The 19900-nt window shown below is 42.3% G+C and overlaps 1 protein-coding gene across 4 annotated transcripts in view; it reads left to right on the plus strand.

Moving 5' to 3' along the window:
* vil1 (villin 1) overlaps positions 1 to 17305 on the plus strand; it is a 120637-nt gene extending 103332 nt beyond the window's left edge. For 3 of the 4 annotated variants that reach the window (XM_062457378.1, XM_062457380.1, XM_062457381.1), the window contains 7 exons: positions 1708 to 1887; positions 2162 to 2307; positions 7244 to 7388; positions 7550 to 7738; positions 7944 to 8021; positions 8262 to 8396; positions 16454 to 17305. In XM_062457378.1, the coding sequence (XP_062313362.1) occupies positions 1708 to 1887; positions 2162 to 2307; positions 7244 to 7388; positions 7550 to 7738; positions 7944 to 8021; positions 8262 to 8396; positions 16454 to 16567 (987 nt within the window). In that variant the 3' untranslated portion in view covers positions 16568 to 17305. Of the gene's footprint in view, positions 1 to 1707; positions 1888 to 2161; positions 2308 to 7243; positions 7389 to 7549; positions 7739 to 7943; positions 8022 to 8258; positions 8397 to 16453 lie in introns of all 4 variants that reach the window. The other variant, XM_062457382.1, reaches the window with a different exon arrangement.
* The last annotated feature ends 2595 nt before the right edge of the window (positions 17306 to 19900 follow it).

Below are 19900 nucleotides of genomic sequence, written 5' to 3' on the forward strand. Positions count from 1 at the left end.
TCTTTTTTTTTAAGACACTGATGTGTACCTTAAGGAAAATCACAAAAAGAAACCATCAAAGTCTGCAACCATAAATTTCTCTAGGTAACGTTAGCTAATATTCGCTAACAAATGTCAACATAAAACATGCTGATGCAGTTTTAAATGAAGGTCATCGCAGGTTTCATCAAATATACGTTAAGATCAGGGACAGAACAATAACATCCAGAAATCAGCAAACTATATGGATAACATTTTTCAATTTCAAGTTTTTCAATTTATTGCAACAAACGTGCTCACGAACTTACCTTTAACTCCATCCGTAAAATAATTCGCGATTTAGTATTTTTGACCCTCTGAACTTACCATTGGACAGCCTGGGCATGAGATGGGAGGGCATGAGACGGGAGGCTGCAGGCTGCAGCCATACCCATCTCATTATAATGGCGGATTTGCCAGGCGCACGCCAAGAGCGGTTCACAGCTGAGGTGACCGACGTTCTCGTCAGGGCCGTAAAAGATAGAGAAGTGACATTATATGTGGGAGAAGAAACCCACCCAAAGCTTTGGTTAAACAGGCGTGGGAGGAAATTGCCACAAATCAAGTTCACATACATAGAGATTTCTCATGAAAATAGTTGTAATCATTGACATGAAAGAAATGTAACACAGCCATACAATAAATCAAAACAATGTAACGCAGCTTCGCAGGAAGAAGACCCTGGCCTCGCCAGCAGTGCGCACGGACCAAGCATGCGCCCTTAAAATAGCATCTGAATAACGCGCCACTGACTTTAGACTACGTTTTTCCTGGTCTGTGGCGGAATTGTTTTCTGAAACTGCAAAATAGCACCAGGAAACTTTTGTGCCGGAACACGCCTCTTCTTTTCGCTGAACCGCCCCCGGGAGCGCAAGTTAATTCCCTAATTTACTTTTTCGCCACTCCTATGAAACATTTCTGGAGTGCCACTGTTTTTGCCTGTTAGTGCTTGCAATGCTGGGAAGAAAACTATATGACAACAATAGTGTTAAATGTAACTGGCCTTTCTAACAGTACAACTGGCCCCAGATTGCCCCCCCATGGTCTAGAACATCCCCTAGTTGCAAATCAAATCAAGACAAGAGCCTTTTCATAAGGCACAGTGGCGGACTCATGCTGTCTGAGGCCGTCAAATGTCAGCACTCATGGAATTCCTCTTGTCCAATCAAAGTAGGCCTACTTGGTTGGAACAAACTGTTGTGTACACATTTATATATTTATATATATCCAGAGCGACTTACAGTAAGTACAGGGACATTCCCCCGAGGCAAGTAGGGTGAAGTGCCTTTCCCAAGGACACAACGTCATTTGACATAGCTGGGAATCGAACTGGCAACCTTCAGATTACTAGCCCGATTCCCTAACCACTCAGCCACCTGACTGCCTGGTACTTCTAGAGCTAACTGAAGCTGAGTTGAATCACGATAGGTTGTTTGCTAAGCTGTAGTGCTAACGTTACCCGCCTAAGGCGATCCTGTTTGCTTCGACAACAGAAGTGGAAACAACTAACGTAATCATTTCAAATTATATCTGCATTCACTCTTATTTCCATAGGTATTGTGGTCTCAAACTAGCATAACTACATATATGTATCCTACACATAACACATTTTAAGTAAATTGTTGTAGTTTCTATAGCGTGGTGAATATAAATGTCACCACCAGTTGGTTTTGGTTGTGTTTTTTAAAGGAGGGGAGCTCCAGAATAAGCACCACACAAACCCTGCCTGCTGTCCGTCTGTTCCACGTGCACGGCACAAATGAATTCAACACCCGTGCCATTGAAGTGCCAGCTCGCTCTTCTTCCCTCAACTCCAATGACGTGTTTGTGTTCAGCACAGATACATGCTGCTACCTGTGGTATGGAAAGGTTAGCACACAATTTAGGTCTATGGATTATGATGGTTTTAACCTATAATAATAAAGTGCCATTGGTTGTTTAAACATATCAGAGAGTGAGATTGGTTCCCAATTACTGCATGATAAAGTGATTATAGTATCTGTAAATTGTATATAAAATAACTGTTATCATTATTGAGGACTTTACAGAATAAAAACAGATAAGCCATAGGTGATGCTAAACTCAATCGGACACAACATCATAACATGCCTTAGCAGTGTACATACTTTTGTGTCTATTCTAGGGCTGCAGTGGTGATGAGCGAGAGATGGGCAAATCTGTGGCAGACATAATCTCCAGGAGGGAAAAGCAAGTCCTCGCAGAGGGCCAGGAGCCAGCACACTTCTGGGTGAACCTGGGAGGAAAGTCCCAGTATGCCAGCAGCAAGAGGTCCTATGCATATACTAAATTTCAATCTTCATAGCACTGGTTCTTCTGCAATCCAATAGTTTACTGTTTTTTAGTTGTTGTTTTTACTGTTTTCCTTTTCTTGCTTATTACTTAAGTTTAAGTGTTGAAGAACACCATGTTTAGGATCACTAAAATACTCATAATTTGCTGTTTAGCTAAGCTTCCAGTTGAGTTGTGGCGGTGTGATGTGATTGAAATTGCATCACAGTGTATCCGGCTTTCCTTACTTACAGTACGGATAGGGGGTCAAATGACCCCTGAGTCTTCAGACAGGGACGTTGTTAACGTTTGTTGCCTAGCCCTTCAATCATTCAGCAAATCGTAATTTACTATAAAATATGTCATACATGTTGCAGGTTAGACTGCAGTTGGTCTATAAATGCATAGCACAACATAAGCAACATTCTATTGTCGGCTGACAATGATCACGTTGTTGTCCCCAGTCATAAGTATAAACACACAGGGACATCATAGACATGCAATGGTCTGATATATCCAGTTATCCTGGTAAAACATTATTATCAGGGCACGGTCCAAGTATTGCAAATATGAGAGGCAAGTGTAACTAGTTTGTAAAATCAAATATTTCTTCTGAAATTCGTCGTTTTAATTACTGTAACATTGGGACTCCAGTTCCCAGTGTGGATCCCAGGCTACGCATGAGCAGTTGTGCATTATGTGTGCAAATGAAATTTGCATTCGATAAATCCAGTAGACGGCTTATCTACTATAAATAATAAACAGTGAACATTATGTCATATCACATAAGCATGTCACAGAATCAAACACTACTCCTATTTTCCAACTCCCAGAGCCGGTCTTGACCTCCCTGGGGCCCTAAGCAAATTTTCAAATTTCTTCTTACCTGACCCATGAGCCATGTAAACCATTTGCCATTGCCACACAGTCACACGTGACACCCCGGTGCTCCCACTACAATCCTCCCTCCTTTAAACAAAACGGTTAGCTTCATCTAAAATACAATTTATACTATGGTTTGGCTGAATACTTGATGGTTATTTTTTACTGAGGGATGTGCATCAATATATGCCCAGTAAATCAAAAGTCAAGGTCAATCCATTCCTTTCCATCTTGCATTAGTCCAGAGTTGTAACTGTCTTGTTTTAAAATGATGTGCCTATGTACCTATGCCATCATGCCCATACATTGCCTGGACTGGTCCCCACAGAGGTTGCTGCTGGAAAGCGCAAATTTCATTTTGTGCACATGCATATAAACGCATGTTCAAGCGTGACACAGTTATCTTTTCCGAGCTGCACTTTATAAACACTGTTGCCGTTGGCGTTTACCAAACGTAATAAATAGTTGTATTTCACTCTCACTTTTGTCAGGCACAAAGTCACAGAACACAGCCCTGGAAGTGGCTGGCAAGCAAGACCAAACAAACCAAGAGATAAACTGCCCAGACAGGTTAGCAAGACAGACTAGCGAGAGATGCACCGAAACATTAATTTAACTTTACTGTTATTTACCAACATCAAACTTGGTCAGGAAAGAACTGTCATGGTGTTTTCTTTTTAGTTTTTTAGTAACCGGAAGGATAGTTCCCCTTCATACTCTCATCGAAGTTGTAAACATTGACACGAGGGGAAGGCGGGGCCCTTGCAATTTGCGGGGCCATACACAACTGGAGACTGGCCACTCCACAGAAACTGCCCTCCTGTCAGTCACTACTGCCCTCCAGTCAGCCAGAGCGGCTTCGAGGTCATCCGTCATCATTCTGTTGGACCTTTCTGCAGCATTTGATACGGTTAACCATCAGATCCTGCTCGCCAGACTTTTTGAGATGGGCATCACTAGCACTGCACTTCAGTGGATCTCGTCCTACCTGTTGGGAAGATCCTACCAGGTCTCCTGGGGAGGCAAAGTGTCAGGCCCCCCCCGCCAGCTCTCCACTGGTGTCCCACAGGGCACCGTCCTTGGACCCCTCCTCTTCTCCCTGTACACCACCTCACTCGGACCAATCATCACCTCCCATGGCTTCTCCTATCACTGCTACGCTGACGACATGCAGTTGTACCTATCGTTCCCCCCGACTGATCCGGGGATCTCAGCTAGGATCGAGGCCTGCCTCGCAGACATCTCCGCCTGGATGACCAAGCACCACCTCCAGCTGAACCTCGCCAAAACAGAACTTCTCATCATCCCGGCCAAACCTTCCATCTCCCACAATCTCTCAATCACCCTGGGATCTGCGACGGTGACCCCTTCATCCTCAGCCAGGAACCTCGGGGTTACCATGGATGACGAGCTCTCCCTTACAGCCCACATTGCTGCAGTCTCCCGGTCGTGTAGATTTCCCCTCTACAACATCCGGAAGATCAGGTGATACCTGTCTGAGAATTCCACCCAGCTGCTAGTCCAAGCACTTGTCCTCTCAAACTTGGACTACTGCAACTCGCTGCTCGCCGGTCTCCCAGCATGCGCAACCCGCCCCCTCCAGAGGATTCAGAACGCAGCGGCCCGCCTGGTCTTCAATCTACCCAGACGCTCCCATGTTACCCCGCTCCTCATCTCCCTCCACTGGCTTCCCATCACAGCCCATATCAGATTCAAGTCCCTGGTACTGACCTTCCGAGCGGTGAACGGGACTGCACCCGACTACATCAAGTCTCTCCTCCAGCCTTACACCCCACCCGCCACCTACGGTCTTCTTCTGACAACCGTCTGGTGGTCCCACCGCTCAAGAGCGCCTGGCCCCCCAATGGTGGAATCAACTCCCCACCTCCATCAGAGACACTGACTGTCTCCCCACCTTCAAGAAAAGGCTCAAGACGCACTTGTTCCGGGAGTACAACGGTACTTAGGAATGATTTGCTGGACCTGATGTTAGTTTCCTCCAGGATCACAAATGACTCTTATTGAGAGACTTGTTGCTCTTGTTGGTTAGTTGTAACTGATTTAAAATTATTGTACTCTGCAAAATATATTATTGTTGCTTGTTTTTTCTACAGGTACACTCTTGCACTTTTGAGGTTCATGTTGTTTAATTGTAACTTGTCTACATGCTCTTGTGGTTCTGGCCTTTGGCACTTATTTGGTTTTTCAGAATGTATGCTTCATGTTTTGTCTCCCAGTTATGTTTGGAGCTATCTCGTTATGATCAGTGACCTATGCACTTTTGTAAAGTCGCTTTGGATAAAAGCGTCTGCTAAATGAATAAATGTAAATGTAACCCAGCTCGCCTTATTCAACCCAGCAGTTTTTCATAATAGTTTTGGGAGAATGAGCGGCGGGCTGGCGCCCTGTTATATGAATCTTAGCGCAAGTTCAGTCAGGCAAGACTGATCCCTGCACTCGGGCATACTCGATAATGTTTCACTACTTACTCCCCCCGCTAATAACGCTCTACTTTCCCTCTTTCCTATGTTGGGCTGTCATCTGGGTTTCAGTTTGATAAGCGCTCCCGTCTTTCAATTAATGCTGTCAAATGATCACATGATCCCGTGCCTTTAAATACGATGCTCTCCCTGTGTAGTTTGTCCATGCTATCGAGTGCGCGACCCTCCGTCTCCCCGTCGCCACCCGGTGCTTTGTCGCTGTTCTTCGACTCTTCTGCCTGGGTCATCGGCTACAACCACCGCCAACAGTGTCTGGACTCCGTGGGGGATTCTTCTTCGGATGTCGGGCAGGCGCCCTTTGATCAATAATCCCCCATGGGATCTAAGCTCCAAACACTTACAGTACATTTATCGTTCTGTAATAAACATCACTTTACTCATCCCAGGTCTCTCCTGATTGAAATAGGGGGCATCTGGCGTGGTTACATTTTGGGACTTCAGTGATTGGCTTTGTGACCATAGAGGGGTAAACCAATAGGAGCAGAGCCCCTATAGGGTACAGCTCCACAACATAGAACTTTTTTGCAGCGGTTGGCATACAGCTATTACCATCACCTTCTGTTCCAGAAGTGGCGCACTCCATTCCACTCAGAGCTGGAGTTATCTCCATAACCATCATTCTCATGCACAGAAAGCAATTTGTCGTGTTGTATAAAACGCTTTCAGCCTCCATAGACCTACTATTAAGAAGAGCAAATATCAAAGCGGTTTGAATATGTCGTCCTGTTAATTTCTATGGTAAGTGCTCTGTGGCGCATTGAGGATCGAAAAACCAAGATATGCTCACTGCCACGTTGAACTTCCAGCTCGTCCAATTTTGCGCAGTACAGTGCTGTGCCCAGGGCTTCATAATTGGTCAATGCCGTCTTTGAAGTGAGCAAATAAATGGGGTCCTAGTTTCCCCATTTTTTCCCCCAAAATCTGCAAATGTAGCATTCTTCTATGAAAAAGCTAGTATTTGGAGCCAAGTTTGAGAACAGAAAAAAAATATATATACATAGTTTGAGATATTTTGACTTGAATTAATAAAATTCCAAAGAGGTGCCAAAACGGAAATGCAATACCACCTAAATCCATCAGGGTCTTTGCTTCAAGCCGAGAAGTGAGGGGTTTACGCATGGAAGATCTGGTCCAATCAGCACACTAGTGGGTGTAACTTGGAGAGCCACGGGCATGGCCTTGCTTGAAAATCTTTTTGGCCCAAATTTGCTAATGAGACACGGCCAAAAGTGTCAACGCGCCAAATTGGAAAGGCGCAAGTTTTGAAGACACAAATCTGTTCTGCGCTTTTGAAAATCGGTTTGGAAGATACACTTGAAAATCTTTTGTACACTAATTTACCTTTATACAGTCATTTACAAAACTCATACCAATTCATACCAAAACAATCTAGATGGATAAATGGCACAACAGATTTGTTTTATTTGTGTTGAACTGTCCCTTTAAGAATCCCCTGTAGTTCAATTGTATTTACAGTACAATCAGCAACAGATGCATTTACCCAAAACGTTCATATTCTTAAAGTACCCACAATGTTATTGTAATCCTCTAAGACTTCAGGAAGAGCACAGCAACATCACCCCACGTCTCTTTGAGTGCTCCAATCAAACGGGACGTTTTCTGGCAACAGAGATCACAAATTTCAACCAGACAGATCTCGATGAGGATGATATAATGCTGCTGGATATCTGGGATATGGTAAGAACTAAGAAATATTTACATGTGTTAACTTACAACTCCAATTCCAACTGAATAATATGAATGTTCAATGAAAATTCCAAGTGCAGACTCCTTCTCTACCCTCCTCAGTGTCCTTCCTCTGTCTCTATGTTCTGTCTCTACTGTGTCTTCCATCACAGGTGTTTCTGTGGATTGGCAATGGAGCCAATAAAGAAGAGAAGGAAGCGGCCATCAGCACAGCACAGGAATATCTGCTCACCCATCCTGGGGGTCGGGATGTGGAAACCACCATTGTACTGGTCAAACAAGGCTTTGAGCCTCCCACATTTACAGGGTGGTTCAAAGCCTGGGACCCCAGCATGTGGAGTGTATGTACATGTACAGTAGTAATCATTTGTTTAACAGCTAGGTTAATCATATGATTTTAATGAACAGCACAGTGTAGTCTTTTTACTATTCATTGTCATTCATATTTTATTTATGCACTGTATGGGAAACTAAAATAGTACCTAAACTAAGTTAAGAGAATTGTTGAAATAACTGTCCATGTCAATATTGTGACTGTGACCAAAGGGGGGGAAGTCCTATGAAGAACTCAAGGCTGAGCTTGGGGATGCCACTGACTTAATCCAAATTACAGTGGTGAGTAGACTTATTCTTATTGCACCTCAACATTTCCTTAATCTTCCTTCATTGTCTCTGTACATAATGACAAGAAAATGACAGTAATCCTCCATTATTGCTACACTGTTCTTTGTCAGTATCAGCCAACTCTTACCCTTGATGTTTTTGTTAGAACCCACAAAAGCCTACAATTCCTCCCAATGGAGGAATTCAGTTTGGATTGGATTGAGTAGTTTGGTAATGGGTGTCTGTGTCTGGGTATAGGACAGGCCCAACTCCACACAAACCTCTACAGAAGTGGGAGTTCGGTCTCCCACTGTTCTGTCCATCTTCCCTGCTGACAAGCTGGTCAACAGCCTGGCTGAGGACCTCCCAGATGGAGTGGATCCCACTAGAAAAGAGGTAATTTGATGATATCAAAATTGGATTACACTGTAGTTGACACAACGAAGAGTCGAAAGAGAGAAAGATGGGTTTAATTCATCCCCTAGGGGAAATTGCTTGGTTACAGCAATGTAATCAAACAATCACACACAAATTACAGTTATAAACAAATTATACACGGCATTGTATTCCAAAAATATATACACCAAGTATACACAGAATACCAGGTAGCATACAATGACCAATGATTAACAAGTGATCTTGTACAGATGAGTGTGTGTTATTGCAAATCAACAGATGTTCCTCATTTAATTTGAGGTTTCTGGCGTTGCGGAAAGATGCAACATGATGTGAGATGTTGTGTGATGGGTATATTATAAATGTTTGCTTACTTAAAATAACGATGACATTGCTTAAAACTAGAAAGTGTTACAAATAACAATTTATATTTCTCATCATCAATAACTTACCATCTACAAACTAATTATCAACGGTGCATGCACCCAACTACACTGAGTAGAATAGTTTTAGCTAGTTTTGTTAGCTAGCGTTAACGCCTGAGCAGCTCTTAATAGGTATAGCCTATTGCTCAAACCATGTCCAACTTATTCTCATTCACAGACCCAAAACCCCACAAATTAAAAAATATTATAAACTAGAGAGGGTACAATTTCTGGGGAAATTGTAGGGTGTGCTTGCTTGCGTTGGTTGCAGAGGGGTCCGTTTTTTAATGAAATTTTTACAACTGATATTTCAGTATATTTTATATAAAAAATGCATAGCCTACTTATTATTTATAAAGATTACATAGATTTAAAAGCATATTTTGTTCTGCTCATTCACAACTCAAAATACTAAGAGTGAAGAGTAGAATGAAATAGTTGTCTTCTCATTTCCCCTGCAAGAGGGAATGGTGATCAGCAGCCTCATAGTTGAATCAAAACGAATACATGGTAGCAGGGCCGGATTAAGACATTTTGAGGCCTGGGGCTAATTACCAGGGTGAGGCCCCTATATCACCCCGACGCACATCATGACACGCACACAAACCAACGCCAGGTGCACTGACACATCAGTGCTTTAAAGTCCACAGAGCCACTCTATAAATATGATCAGTTTAACATGTGACTCACCATCATCACATCAGCCCGTTTTTGTTCATTCTTAATGCAAACTCATCAATGAGCTCTTCAAAGTCCAGTTGGCGCAGTATGTCATGCTCTATTGACTAGGCACCGAATCCAGGATTTGGTTTCGGCCGAATATTGGGCTTTTTGACGGGAGTCGGTTTCGGCTGAACCTTACATTTTTTTTCCACCGAACCCGAACTCTACGCATGCACTACGCTGGTCGAAATAGTGGCGCCGCCGTTGATTACGGGAAGGTGTTTACGTAGGTGGCCCGTTCAATGCAGTAGGCTGAAAGAAAGTGAAAATGGAACTCGTGAGCAGAAAAAGTGTTGTATGCAGTGGCGATTTCTTTAAGACTGCCCTAAAGTATAAAAAAATATATGGTCGAATATTTACTATTGTGTTAACATTTTAAATGCGTTAAGAACACGTTCATCTCGAAGACGAGTTCGTTCAGAATCAGCTATGTAGCAGGTCGACTGACTGATTTCCTTCTCATACAGTCCAGTAGCGTCACAGTGCATTTCCCTGTTGAAGCCCAGCTTTGATGGACTTCAATGGGGCTGCTTTGAACAGTTTTTTTTCAGTGCTTCGAAACTATACGGTCATTTAATAAATGCTGCGATTATGTCCCGCCCACGGACGCTCAGCGTCTCTGGGGGTGAATGGAGGAGTGGGCTGGCCTGGACGCTGGGCTTCCGCGTGATGATTGGAGGGTCTGTCAAAAGACTGCATCTCCTTTTGATTGACAGCCATTTTGTACTATAAAAAGTCGCCAAAGCTATTCGAGCTCAGTCCTATCGCGGATTTTGGCCCCACTCTCGTGCTTTCTTTGACCGGACATTTTAGCACATTATTTTTGTTTTCACTCTGAATGTTTCTAATGTTATGCGCGGTGCCGTTGACTCACTCGACATCGGGCAACCTGAGGCCCCCCTGGTCGCGAGGCCCAGGGCTGCAGCCCCTAAAGCCCATTGCCTTAATCCGGCCCTGCATGGTAGCGATCATTGCCAGTAACAACGCAAAATGCGATATAGCCCTGTGTGGAGAAGCTGCCCCGGTAATTTGTACTACTACAGTACAGTACTAGACTGTGTTCGTCTTGGTAGCGATTGCGTTGGTTGAATTCGATTTAACGTTCCGTTGTATGGTTTAGGCTGAAATTAATTATTTTCATGAACAGATGGACAAAGTTTAGGCTGTGGCAATAGAGTTCAGGTTAGTAGTCACAGTTCAGATAGTTTCACCAATTGAAAGACTTTTGATTTAAGTAAGGGTAGTGCCGAACATGTTCTGTCGCCGTTTGACTTCCGACTGTAAACAGCTGTGGAGATGTTTTTGTTAGCTAGCTAGCTACTAGTGTCTCGCGTAGGCTACAGGCTGTAGCCTACAGCGTTGCAGTGAGCTACCGTGGTTTGAAACCACAGGTAATGATAATTTCACCCACAAATCGTTTACTTGTAATCTAATGTCATAATAAATCCTACAACAAAAAATGTATTTGTGAGGAATGTTTATTTTAACGATTGAAAACAGATGCATCATAGACCGCTGTAGTACAGTATGTGTTGCCCGGGCAACAGAGGCTAATGTCATGATGCTAATGCTTCAGTGAAATAGTAGACTACTGTTTCCGAAAGTAGACGTACTTCCTTAACCCTTGTGTTATCTTCGGGTCATTCTGACCCATCAGTCATTGTGACCCACCGTCGTATTGCGACAAATTTACCTCATACAAAAACAAAGTGAAGCATTTTCTTTTAACTGTCGGGCTGTCTCAGACCCCCCACATTGCAATGGTTAAAATAAAATTATTTTTATTTGTTTTTGTATTGGGTGAAATTGGGTAAACACAACGATGGTTCGTTATGAACCTTTGGGTCATGTGACCCGAAGGCAGCACAAGGGTTAATAATATCAGCTTATATTGTACATTACACATCACAATTGTGTGTCATATCACTAAGTAAAATGAGCAAATAGTTATCACCCAGGCCTCTTTGCTTGTGGCGTTTCTGCAGCTGCCTTGCAGTAAAGCAGTTAGCTAGCCAAGCTATCTCCCAGAAGTTAACAAGCTGCTAAACTAATGTTATTGCTAGAGGTAGTCACGCGAGTTTTCGTGACGTTAGTGACATTAGTAGCGTCAGTGACTGTGGCTAGCAAGTTAGCCACCTTTCGCCACAAAAACGTAATTTCTACTTAAACCGTGCAACGGAACGTAAATAAAAATACAAGCAACTCAATCGCTACCAAGACGAAACTTTTGACACCTAGGTTGTCTATGTAGTCCAAATATTGACTGAGACTTAGGGGGGCAAAAATAAATAAGTTTAATATATATGTGAGAGAACAAAGGTTGTGCCCTTGCCGAAGGCAAAGCACACCCAATAATGAGTCACCAATCATAATAATAAACATTTAGTCAGACAAAATGGTAAACAGTCACTCACTCATTCTATCACTCATTCAATAACTCCTTCCACACCATATGCTTCAATAGCGGGTGCACTAGGAGGCTGTATGATAACTTCAGTGAATTTTGTTTAGTTAATGAACTAATGCGATTAACAAAGGCATTCGCAATGAAATGAAACAAAGCACTTAACGCACCAGAGTTCGTAGAAAGGAAAATAGGGAAATTCTGTTACATTATTTAGAAGCAAATTCTCTTTTACAACCGATAATCAACTGCTTTCAAAGGGATTTCCTGGCTAGCTAACAAAATGACAATATAAATTGGATATACTTTCAGAATAGATAATTGAATTCTGTTACATAACTGTATGGGTTTACTGATGTCAAAACTGCCTGCACATTCAAATGTACATGCCAGCGCTGTATGGTGAATTAGGCCTACAATTATGACAAATGGCTCAACCATTGTGCATGTAATGACTTCTGTTATTAACTAAATGATGTTTGTGGTGGTAAGACAATTTAACAAAGAACCAACATAATACATTTTGATCAACGTAAGCAATTGGCAATTTGATTAGAGTAGATGATGTGGAGGTTAAACAATACTTTAGGATAATTTCAATTGTGATCTGAGAAATGTAGGTACCAAAACCACTGAGAAAAACTCATCACCAGCTGCATCACGGGCACTGCACTATCTATCTATAATTCCAGACATCTGTGTGTGTCACCGACATAATTGTGCCCTATCTATAATTCCAGGAATCTGTGTGTGTGTGCCACCAATTTTATTACAGGCACTATGCACTATCTATAGTTCAAGTAATCTTTATTTGTGTTTCACTGACATATTAAATCACCAACTGCATCATGGGCACTATGCACTAGTGTCTACAAAAGACAATCTCCCCTTGTTCTACAAAAGTGCAAAGAACCCTTAACACTAGGTGCCAAGCCAGTTTGACCTATTTAAAGCACGGTCTGGGGTCAAATGTCCCCTGAGGCTTCAGACAGGGACGTTGTTACTGACACATAATGGTCACTAGATGGCGCTTCTTGTACGGAACAAAGGCATGGTCTGAAAATGAACGTGCCTTTGTCAATCTGTCATTTATTTGTTAGTCTGTGATTATTTCATGAGAGCGTTTGTTGTCTAGCCCTTCAATCAATCAGCAAAATGTAATTTATTGGCTAAAGGATGTCAAACACGTTGCGGGTTAGATGGCAGCCCGACATTATCAACATTTTAGTTGGCTGACATCATAGCGTAGTGTCCCCAGTCAAAAGTATAAACACACAGGGACATCATAAACATTCAATGGTCTAATTAGATCTAGTTATACTGGTAAAACATGTAATGTTCTTCATTTATTGTCAGGACACGGTCCAAGTATTGCAAAAATTAGAGCCATGTTGTTATTATTATTATGTTATAGAAATTCTAGGCTATAGGCTTACTTGATGTTAGCCTACATGTTGATGCTGAGCCTAATTTAACAACTTTCGGAATGTCAAGACAGGCAGTGTAGCCTATAATAGGCAGTGGATAATTGATATGGAAAAATTCTAGCGGCACTGTGTAGATTTGAATAGTCAAGAGATGGCGGTTACAATAAATTTATTTTGCTTGTACAAATCAAGATTTAACAAAGTACTTTGTGATCAGTCTAACGAAGGAGGTGCTAGCCACAGGTCGTTCGCCAGAGTGATGAAGAACAATCATAAACGCTACCTTATATAAACGTTAGATCAAATGGCATTCTATAAGGTCAATCCATCAATGTAACCAAGTCTATGATTGGCTAACTCAATTCAGTGACAGTTTGAAACAATACATCTCTGTACCATTTGTCCCACAATCCTTTGTGCGGGCCACTTCAAACAAGTATTTGATTAACCCCACCCAATGCAACAGGAAGGGTCAGAGCAGCAGATCACAATAACAATACAGTTGAATCCACATTGTCTCCAGACCAGCTGTCTCTTCCTCCCCAGGTGACAAGAACCCTCTCAGATCACCCAGACTTCCCGTCTCTTAGACTTCACGTCTCCTAGTTATAAAACTGCAAATGGCATCTCTATCAAATGGGTTGAATCGACTGTCACTGTATTAAGCTTCTTAACAAACTTTTAGACTTCCCTTAAAACACATTATAAAACACACATATTATAACTGTATTCCAAAATTTCCATGACAATAATACTGGTTGAGAATGTGTATTTTGGTTTTATGTAGGCTATTACTGTAACATTGGGTCTCCAGTTTCAAGGGTGGATGGCGGGTTACAAAAGGCATATAAAATGAAATTAGCATTTGATATAGCATTCCATTCTGATAGGCCTACTTACAGTTCAAGAATACATTTAATTTAGCTCATTGTTACATTTACGCAGTCTTTGTTCAAAATATGGGCATTCATTGCAGCCAGATTTAAGAGGTTTTAAAACGCTCATTTACTCATTTATACCTCTCGATATTTCTGAAATGTTATTTTATTGAGTGGGCTGTTGTTGATGTTAGGCAGTAATGAGAAAAGGGGGACTTTGATTGTGAAGGAGGAAATTGTGTGTGAAGGGAGTTGAGAAAAAGTGTGGCTTGCCGAATCAAGGAGACACTGTAGTCTGTCAGTGTCTCTAATTATTATAAATTATAAGCCTTCAAGAACGATTGGTTACACTATTGTGAATCCAATGATCATAACATGAAGGCCCATGCCGTTTTATTAGGCCTACCTTATTAAATTCATAAATGGTTTGGCTACCATTTGCAAAATTGTTGCAAACTATCAAGGCATATAATTGTATTTGTTTCGCTCATGTGTGAATATGCGAAATGCATTTATTTGTTATATTTATCCGCTTTACAAAACATATTTGCATGATGGCAGAATGCCCAATTAAACCAAAGCATGAGCTAAATAGGCTTACATGAGCTTTCCGCTGTGTGATTTTGACCATTTTAAAATACTGAGTGATAAAACACACATACCGTATTTCTTCGATTAAACGTCGCCCTCAAATATACGCCGCCCTCAATTAAACACTGCACCAAAAAAATTGGAAAACAGTTATTTAATTGGTTACATTAAAACACAGTCTATCTATTCACCTTTCATCAATCCCAAGTCCGCGTGCTACAGATCTGTTGCTGCTGGTGAGTGCTTTCTGCACAGCTTTCTGTTTGAAAGCTAAAGGGTAAGAATGTTTCGGCATGCTGCTAACCCTAATACAAATGACACGACAGGCTGCGTGATTCATTAGTCACAATGCCAGCAACTTGTACACTTGTACTCCCAACTAAACGCGCAACTTCAATGTTACACTAGGATTTGTGTTTTTTTTTTGTGGTGGGCATAGATCATTTTTTTTATCTAGATTAATCTCACTGTAATCTTGGCGTTAATCTAGATTAATCTAGATTAAAATGGCTCATTTGAATTCCGCCGAAGGCATTGAGAATATGTGTGCTACCCAAATAATGACTAAAAGTAAGTCTTTGAGAATGGGTGGCGCATTAGACCAGGAGCTCATCTCCTGTTTCCAAAATGCATCACAAACTGCTTGAGAAAGCTGTTCTACTATGATAATTGGTGATGAAAATAAATTATGTTCAATAAGATGTACTTGTGTTTATTAACTGTTTATTAGATTAGTTAGCTTGGCTGATAGAGCTGTGCTGACGGGCTTGCCTCGGTTGCACTCAAACATCGTAGTTTGACAACGACTCTTCCCCTGCGCTACATCAGTGCTTGGCCCGGCATCTTCCGCATTAGCTAAGGGATGCTTTGCGTTTAGGTGGTATTTAAGACTGGAAGAACTCCTACAGTAAACTAATTCTGCATAGCACAAGGTGCAATCAACCTTAGTCTTGTCAAGGTTTCCATTGGGAAGCTTCTTAAAAAAATACATTTTCCCTGAAGCAAACCAGGCGGCTTCATAGCTGCATCCATGTTAGCACGTCACGTTTGATGTGATAATTTCATACACAAGGCATACACACAGGTTCGAAGACTCGTTCTTGCCCCCTACAGTGCAATTCGGCTAGGTATACATGCGCGCTAAAATATCAAGGTGAAAGTCATCATAGCTTGCGTAGTATAGACCCAGCTCCCAGCCCAACTTTGAGAATAGATTAACAGCAATATTTTCTTTTACCGCCCGATAAGAGTCTCACGTTAATGCAGCGTGTTAACGCCGATAACGGCCCACCACTACTATCTTTACATTTACATTGTCATTTAGCAGATGCTTTTATCTAGAGCGACTTACAGTAAGTACAGGGACAATCCCCCGAGGCAAGTAGGGTGAAGTGCCTTGCCCAAGGACACAACGTCATTTGGCACGGCCAGGAATCGAACTGGCAACCTTCACATTACTAGCCCGATTCCCTAACCACTCAGCCACCTGACTCCCTATCTTAAGTCCTTCCTGCCATTAGACTTTATTTTCTTCAAGTATTAATTACGCTGGCAGGATAACTATACAACAACGCTGCTTGTGACACCTTCAATCCTACTTATTTTACAGGAGCACCTCTCAAATGAAGACTTTGCTCAGACTTTGGGTGTGTCCAGACCAGACTTCTATTCCATGCCGTTGTGGAAGCAGCAGAATCTGAAGAAAGAACATGGTCTGTTTTAAGATGAGGAAATGTACACAATAGGTTTAATCCTGACCTGATGATATCAAATAGTCGATACCTGAAGAAAAAATTGAATGAAATTGAATTCCATTTAAATGTGTCTGTTAACCCTTTACATTTGTCAGGCAATTCAATTGTTGATGCTCTGCACTGTTCAAGGTTATCAGTTGATTCACACAACAGAGAAACTACTTTGTCAAAATAGATCCCATTGTGATCAGAGGCCCAATTATGCTTGTTCATTGTATGCTTAATCCGAGAATGTCTGGATCAGTGATAACTGAAAGATTGGCGTTCATTGTGTAAATTATATTGCTAATAAACTGTTGCTACATAATCTACAATTGAGTAATCAAACAATCTGCCACATAAGAATTTGCCCCATTAGACTTTACATAGACACTGTTATAAAAGTCACTTTTTTCCTGTAAAGAAACTTTTGTCAACAAAATTCCAGTAAGGTCTCATTTTTATAGATTAATGTTGGCTCTGTTCGTGTATTTATTTTTGAGGGCCTCAACTAGATTGAATAGGAAACTAAGTAGATGTCATGTATTTCACAATTTGTGTCAAGATCTAATACACCAGATTAAATGAGACTCAAATGAAAATAACTGTTATTTGGCTTTCTGTTGTTTGATCTCTTTGCATAGATTCATTAGTTAGATCTCTTTGCACAGATTAATATGTAAATTGAGGTATTTCAGTTGCCATACTAACTAGTCAATAAACAACATTTACCCAATGTTTGTTTGTCATACCTTTTTTTGGTTAATTTGTCCCAAGATAGATTCAAGATGTTGAAGCTGATTTGTCAGGAAATCTTAATTCCTGACTATTTTATAGATTCTGAATAATTATTTTTTTTAATCCAAAAGTATTCAGTGTTTGAAAAGCTTTGTTACAAAATGTTTAAGGAAACAGACTAACAGACATAAGGCAATCATTATAAGGATCTGATGACATTTACTTATCATTTAAACCATATCACTGCAGATAAGAGAGGCAACGGTCAATACAATGCTATCAAACTTGATTTCTAGCAACAGTATCCTGGAGACCATCTCACAGGTGAGGCTGTTAGTCTGAGCCAACAGTCAGAACGAATGTGTGCGCTTGAGCATTTAGGCCAATTTTATTTAATTTCTTATTTCGTTTTGTTAATTAGGCCTAGTTAATTATATTAATTAAAATATATTGATAATTCATATCTTTTATAAAAATATATAGGCTATATAAATAGATCGGGATCTTCTGATATGCGAGCCAGTTAACGTTCCAAGTATGGTTTGTGATTTGGTCTCGACTATCCCAAAGCCATATTCACACTGGACACTGTGGCGTGTTACAGCTGCGACTCGAGTTTGATGCAACCTCAATTAACACAGGACACGTCTGCGGCACGTCTGCGACGCAACCTGGGGCCTCAAGATTTGGCGTTAACGAGGTAACTTCAGGCAACCCAGGGTTTTCTGTATCACGACGGTGGATCACTTGTTACCGGGGTAGATCGCCATGGTAACACATGCTGAACGCCTAACCTGGTCGGGAGCAGGTTAAGTTGGAGATCAGAGATCAACCGGTAGGGATGCGTATTGATAAGATTTTAACGATTCCGACTCCTTATCAATTCCTGCTTATCGATTCTCTTATCGATTCTCCCCTCTACAGCCAACTAGGTCTGTGCGTCCTGCACCCCCCCACACACACACACTCGTTCTAAATGAATTTCTCAAACTGGCTTTGACTGGCTCTGAAATGAGCTAATACCTACCACCTCTAGGCCTCTTCAGGCCTCTGTTTTCAAAACAAAATCTAGTCGGAGATAGAAACTTTCAGTTTCCTTGTGTTCAAGCTTCTATTACTCAACACCAGTAGGACTTACAGGGGTCCTAACAACGGGGGAAATAACTTCAGTGTCACCTTTCAAAAGAGACCATTTACATGCATGTACTCCAAATGGTTCAACAACAGCTTTCAATGTACTTTGGGTATGTTGTTTAGGCGTTTTCAGGCACATTTAACAGGACTATTAAAAGGTTAAACAATTAAAATGCTAAGTTTAATAATGGATTAAAAATCGATATGCTCAGTTTAATAATGGGACACGCGAACGTTTGCTGATAACACACGCCGCCCCGATAACGTGAAATGATCAATACTAATGGGAGACGAATGCCGGAGCTAAAATGTATGCTTCAAACGACGGGACAGAAGATAACTAGATACACACAATAAAGGCAAATTGCTTCACACAGTAACAAGTGGTTGTGATCACTTTTGAGCAGTTTAGCTCTACCTTAGACAGTCAGAAGGTCTACGGTCTATCAGAAGAAGACCGTAGGTGGCGGGCGGGGGTGTAAGGCTGAAGGAGAGACTTGATGTAGTCGGGTGCAGTCCCGTTCACCGCACGGAAGGTCAGTACCAGGGTCTTGAATCTGATACGGGCCGTGATGGGAAGCCAGTGGCGGGAGATGAGGAGCGGGGTAACATGGGAGCGTCTGGGTAGATTGAAGACCAGACGGGCTGCCGCGTTCTGAATCCTCTGGAGAGGGCGGGTTGCGCATACTGGGAGACCGGCAAGCAGCGAGTTGCAGTAGTCCAACTTTGAGAGGACAAGTGCTTGGACTAGCAGCTGGGTGCAATGCTCAGACAGGTATCTCCTGATCTTCCGGATGTTGTAGAGGGTGAATCTACACGACCGGGAGACCGCAGCAATGTGGGCTGTGAGGGAGAGCTCGTCATCCATGGTCACCCCGAGGTTCCTGGCAGAGGATGAAGGGGTCACCGGCGCAGATCCCAGGGTGATTTAGAGATCGTGGGAGATGAAGGGTTTGGCCGGGATGATGAGGAGTTCTGTTTTGGCGAGGTTCAGCTGGAGGTGGTGCTCGGTCATCCAGGCGGAGATGTCTGTGAGGCAGGTCTCGATCCTAGCTGAGATCCCTGGATCAGTCGGGGGGAACGACAGGTACAGCTGCGTGTCGTCAGCGTTGACGACAGGCTGACCTTGGCTCCAATGGCTGTGCAGAAGGCCTTCCAGACCCGGGAGGTGAACTGGGGACCCCGGTCAGACACAATGTCCACCGGAGGCCATGGAGGCGGAACACATGGGTAACCAGAAGGTCGGCAGTCTCCTTGGATGACGGAAGCTTGGGTAGGGCAACCAGGTGAACAGCCTTGGAGAAGCGGTCTACCACCGTGAGGATGGTGGTTCTTCCGTCAGAGGGTGGAAGACCGGTGACAAAGTCCAAGGCGATGTGGGACCAGGGTCGGCCGGGAACTGGTAGAGGGCGTAGGAGACCCGCTGGAGGATGGGTAGATGTCTTGCTCCG

This window comes from Osmerus eperlanus, chromosome 3, assembly GCF_963692335.1.
Source record: "Osmerus eperlanus chromosome 3, fOsmEpe2.1, whole genome shotgun sequence".
NCBI classification, from domain to species: domain Eukaryota; kingdom Metazoa; phylum Chordata; class Actinopteri; order Osmeriformes; family Osmeridae; genus Osmerus; species Osmerus eperlanus.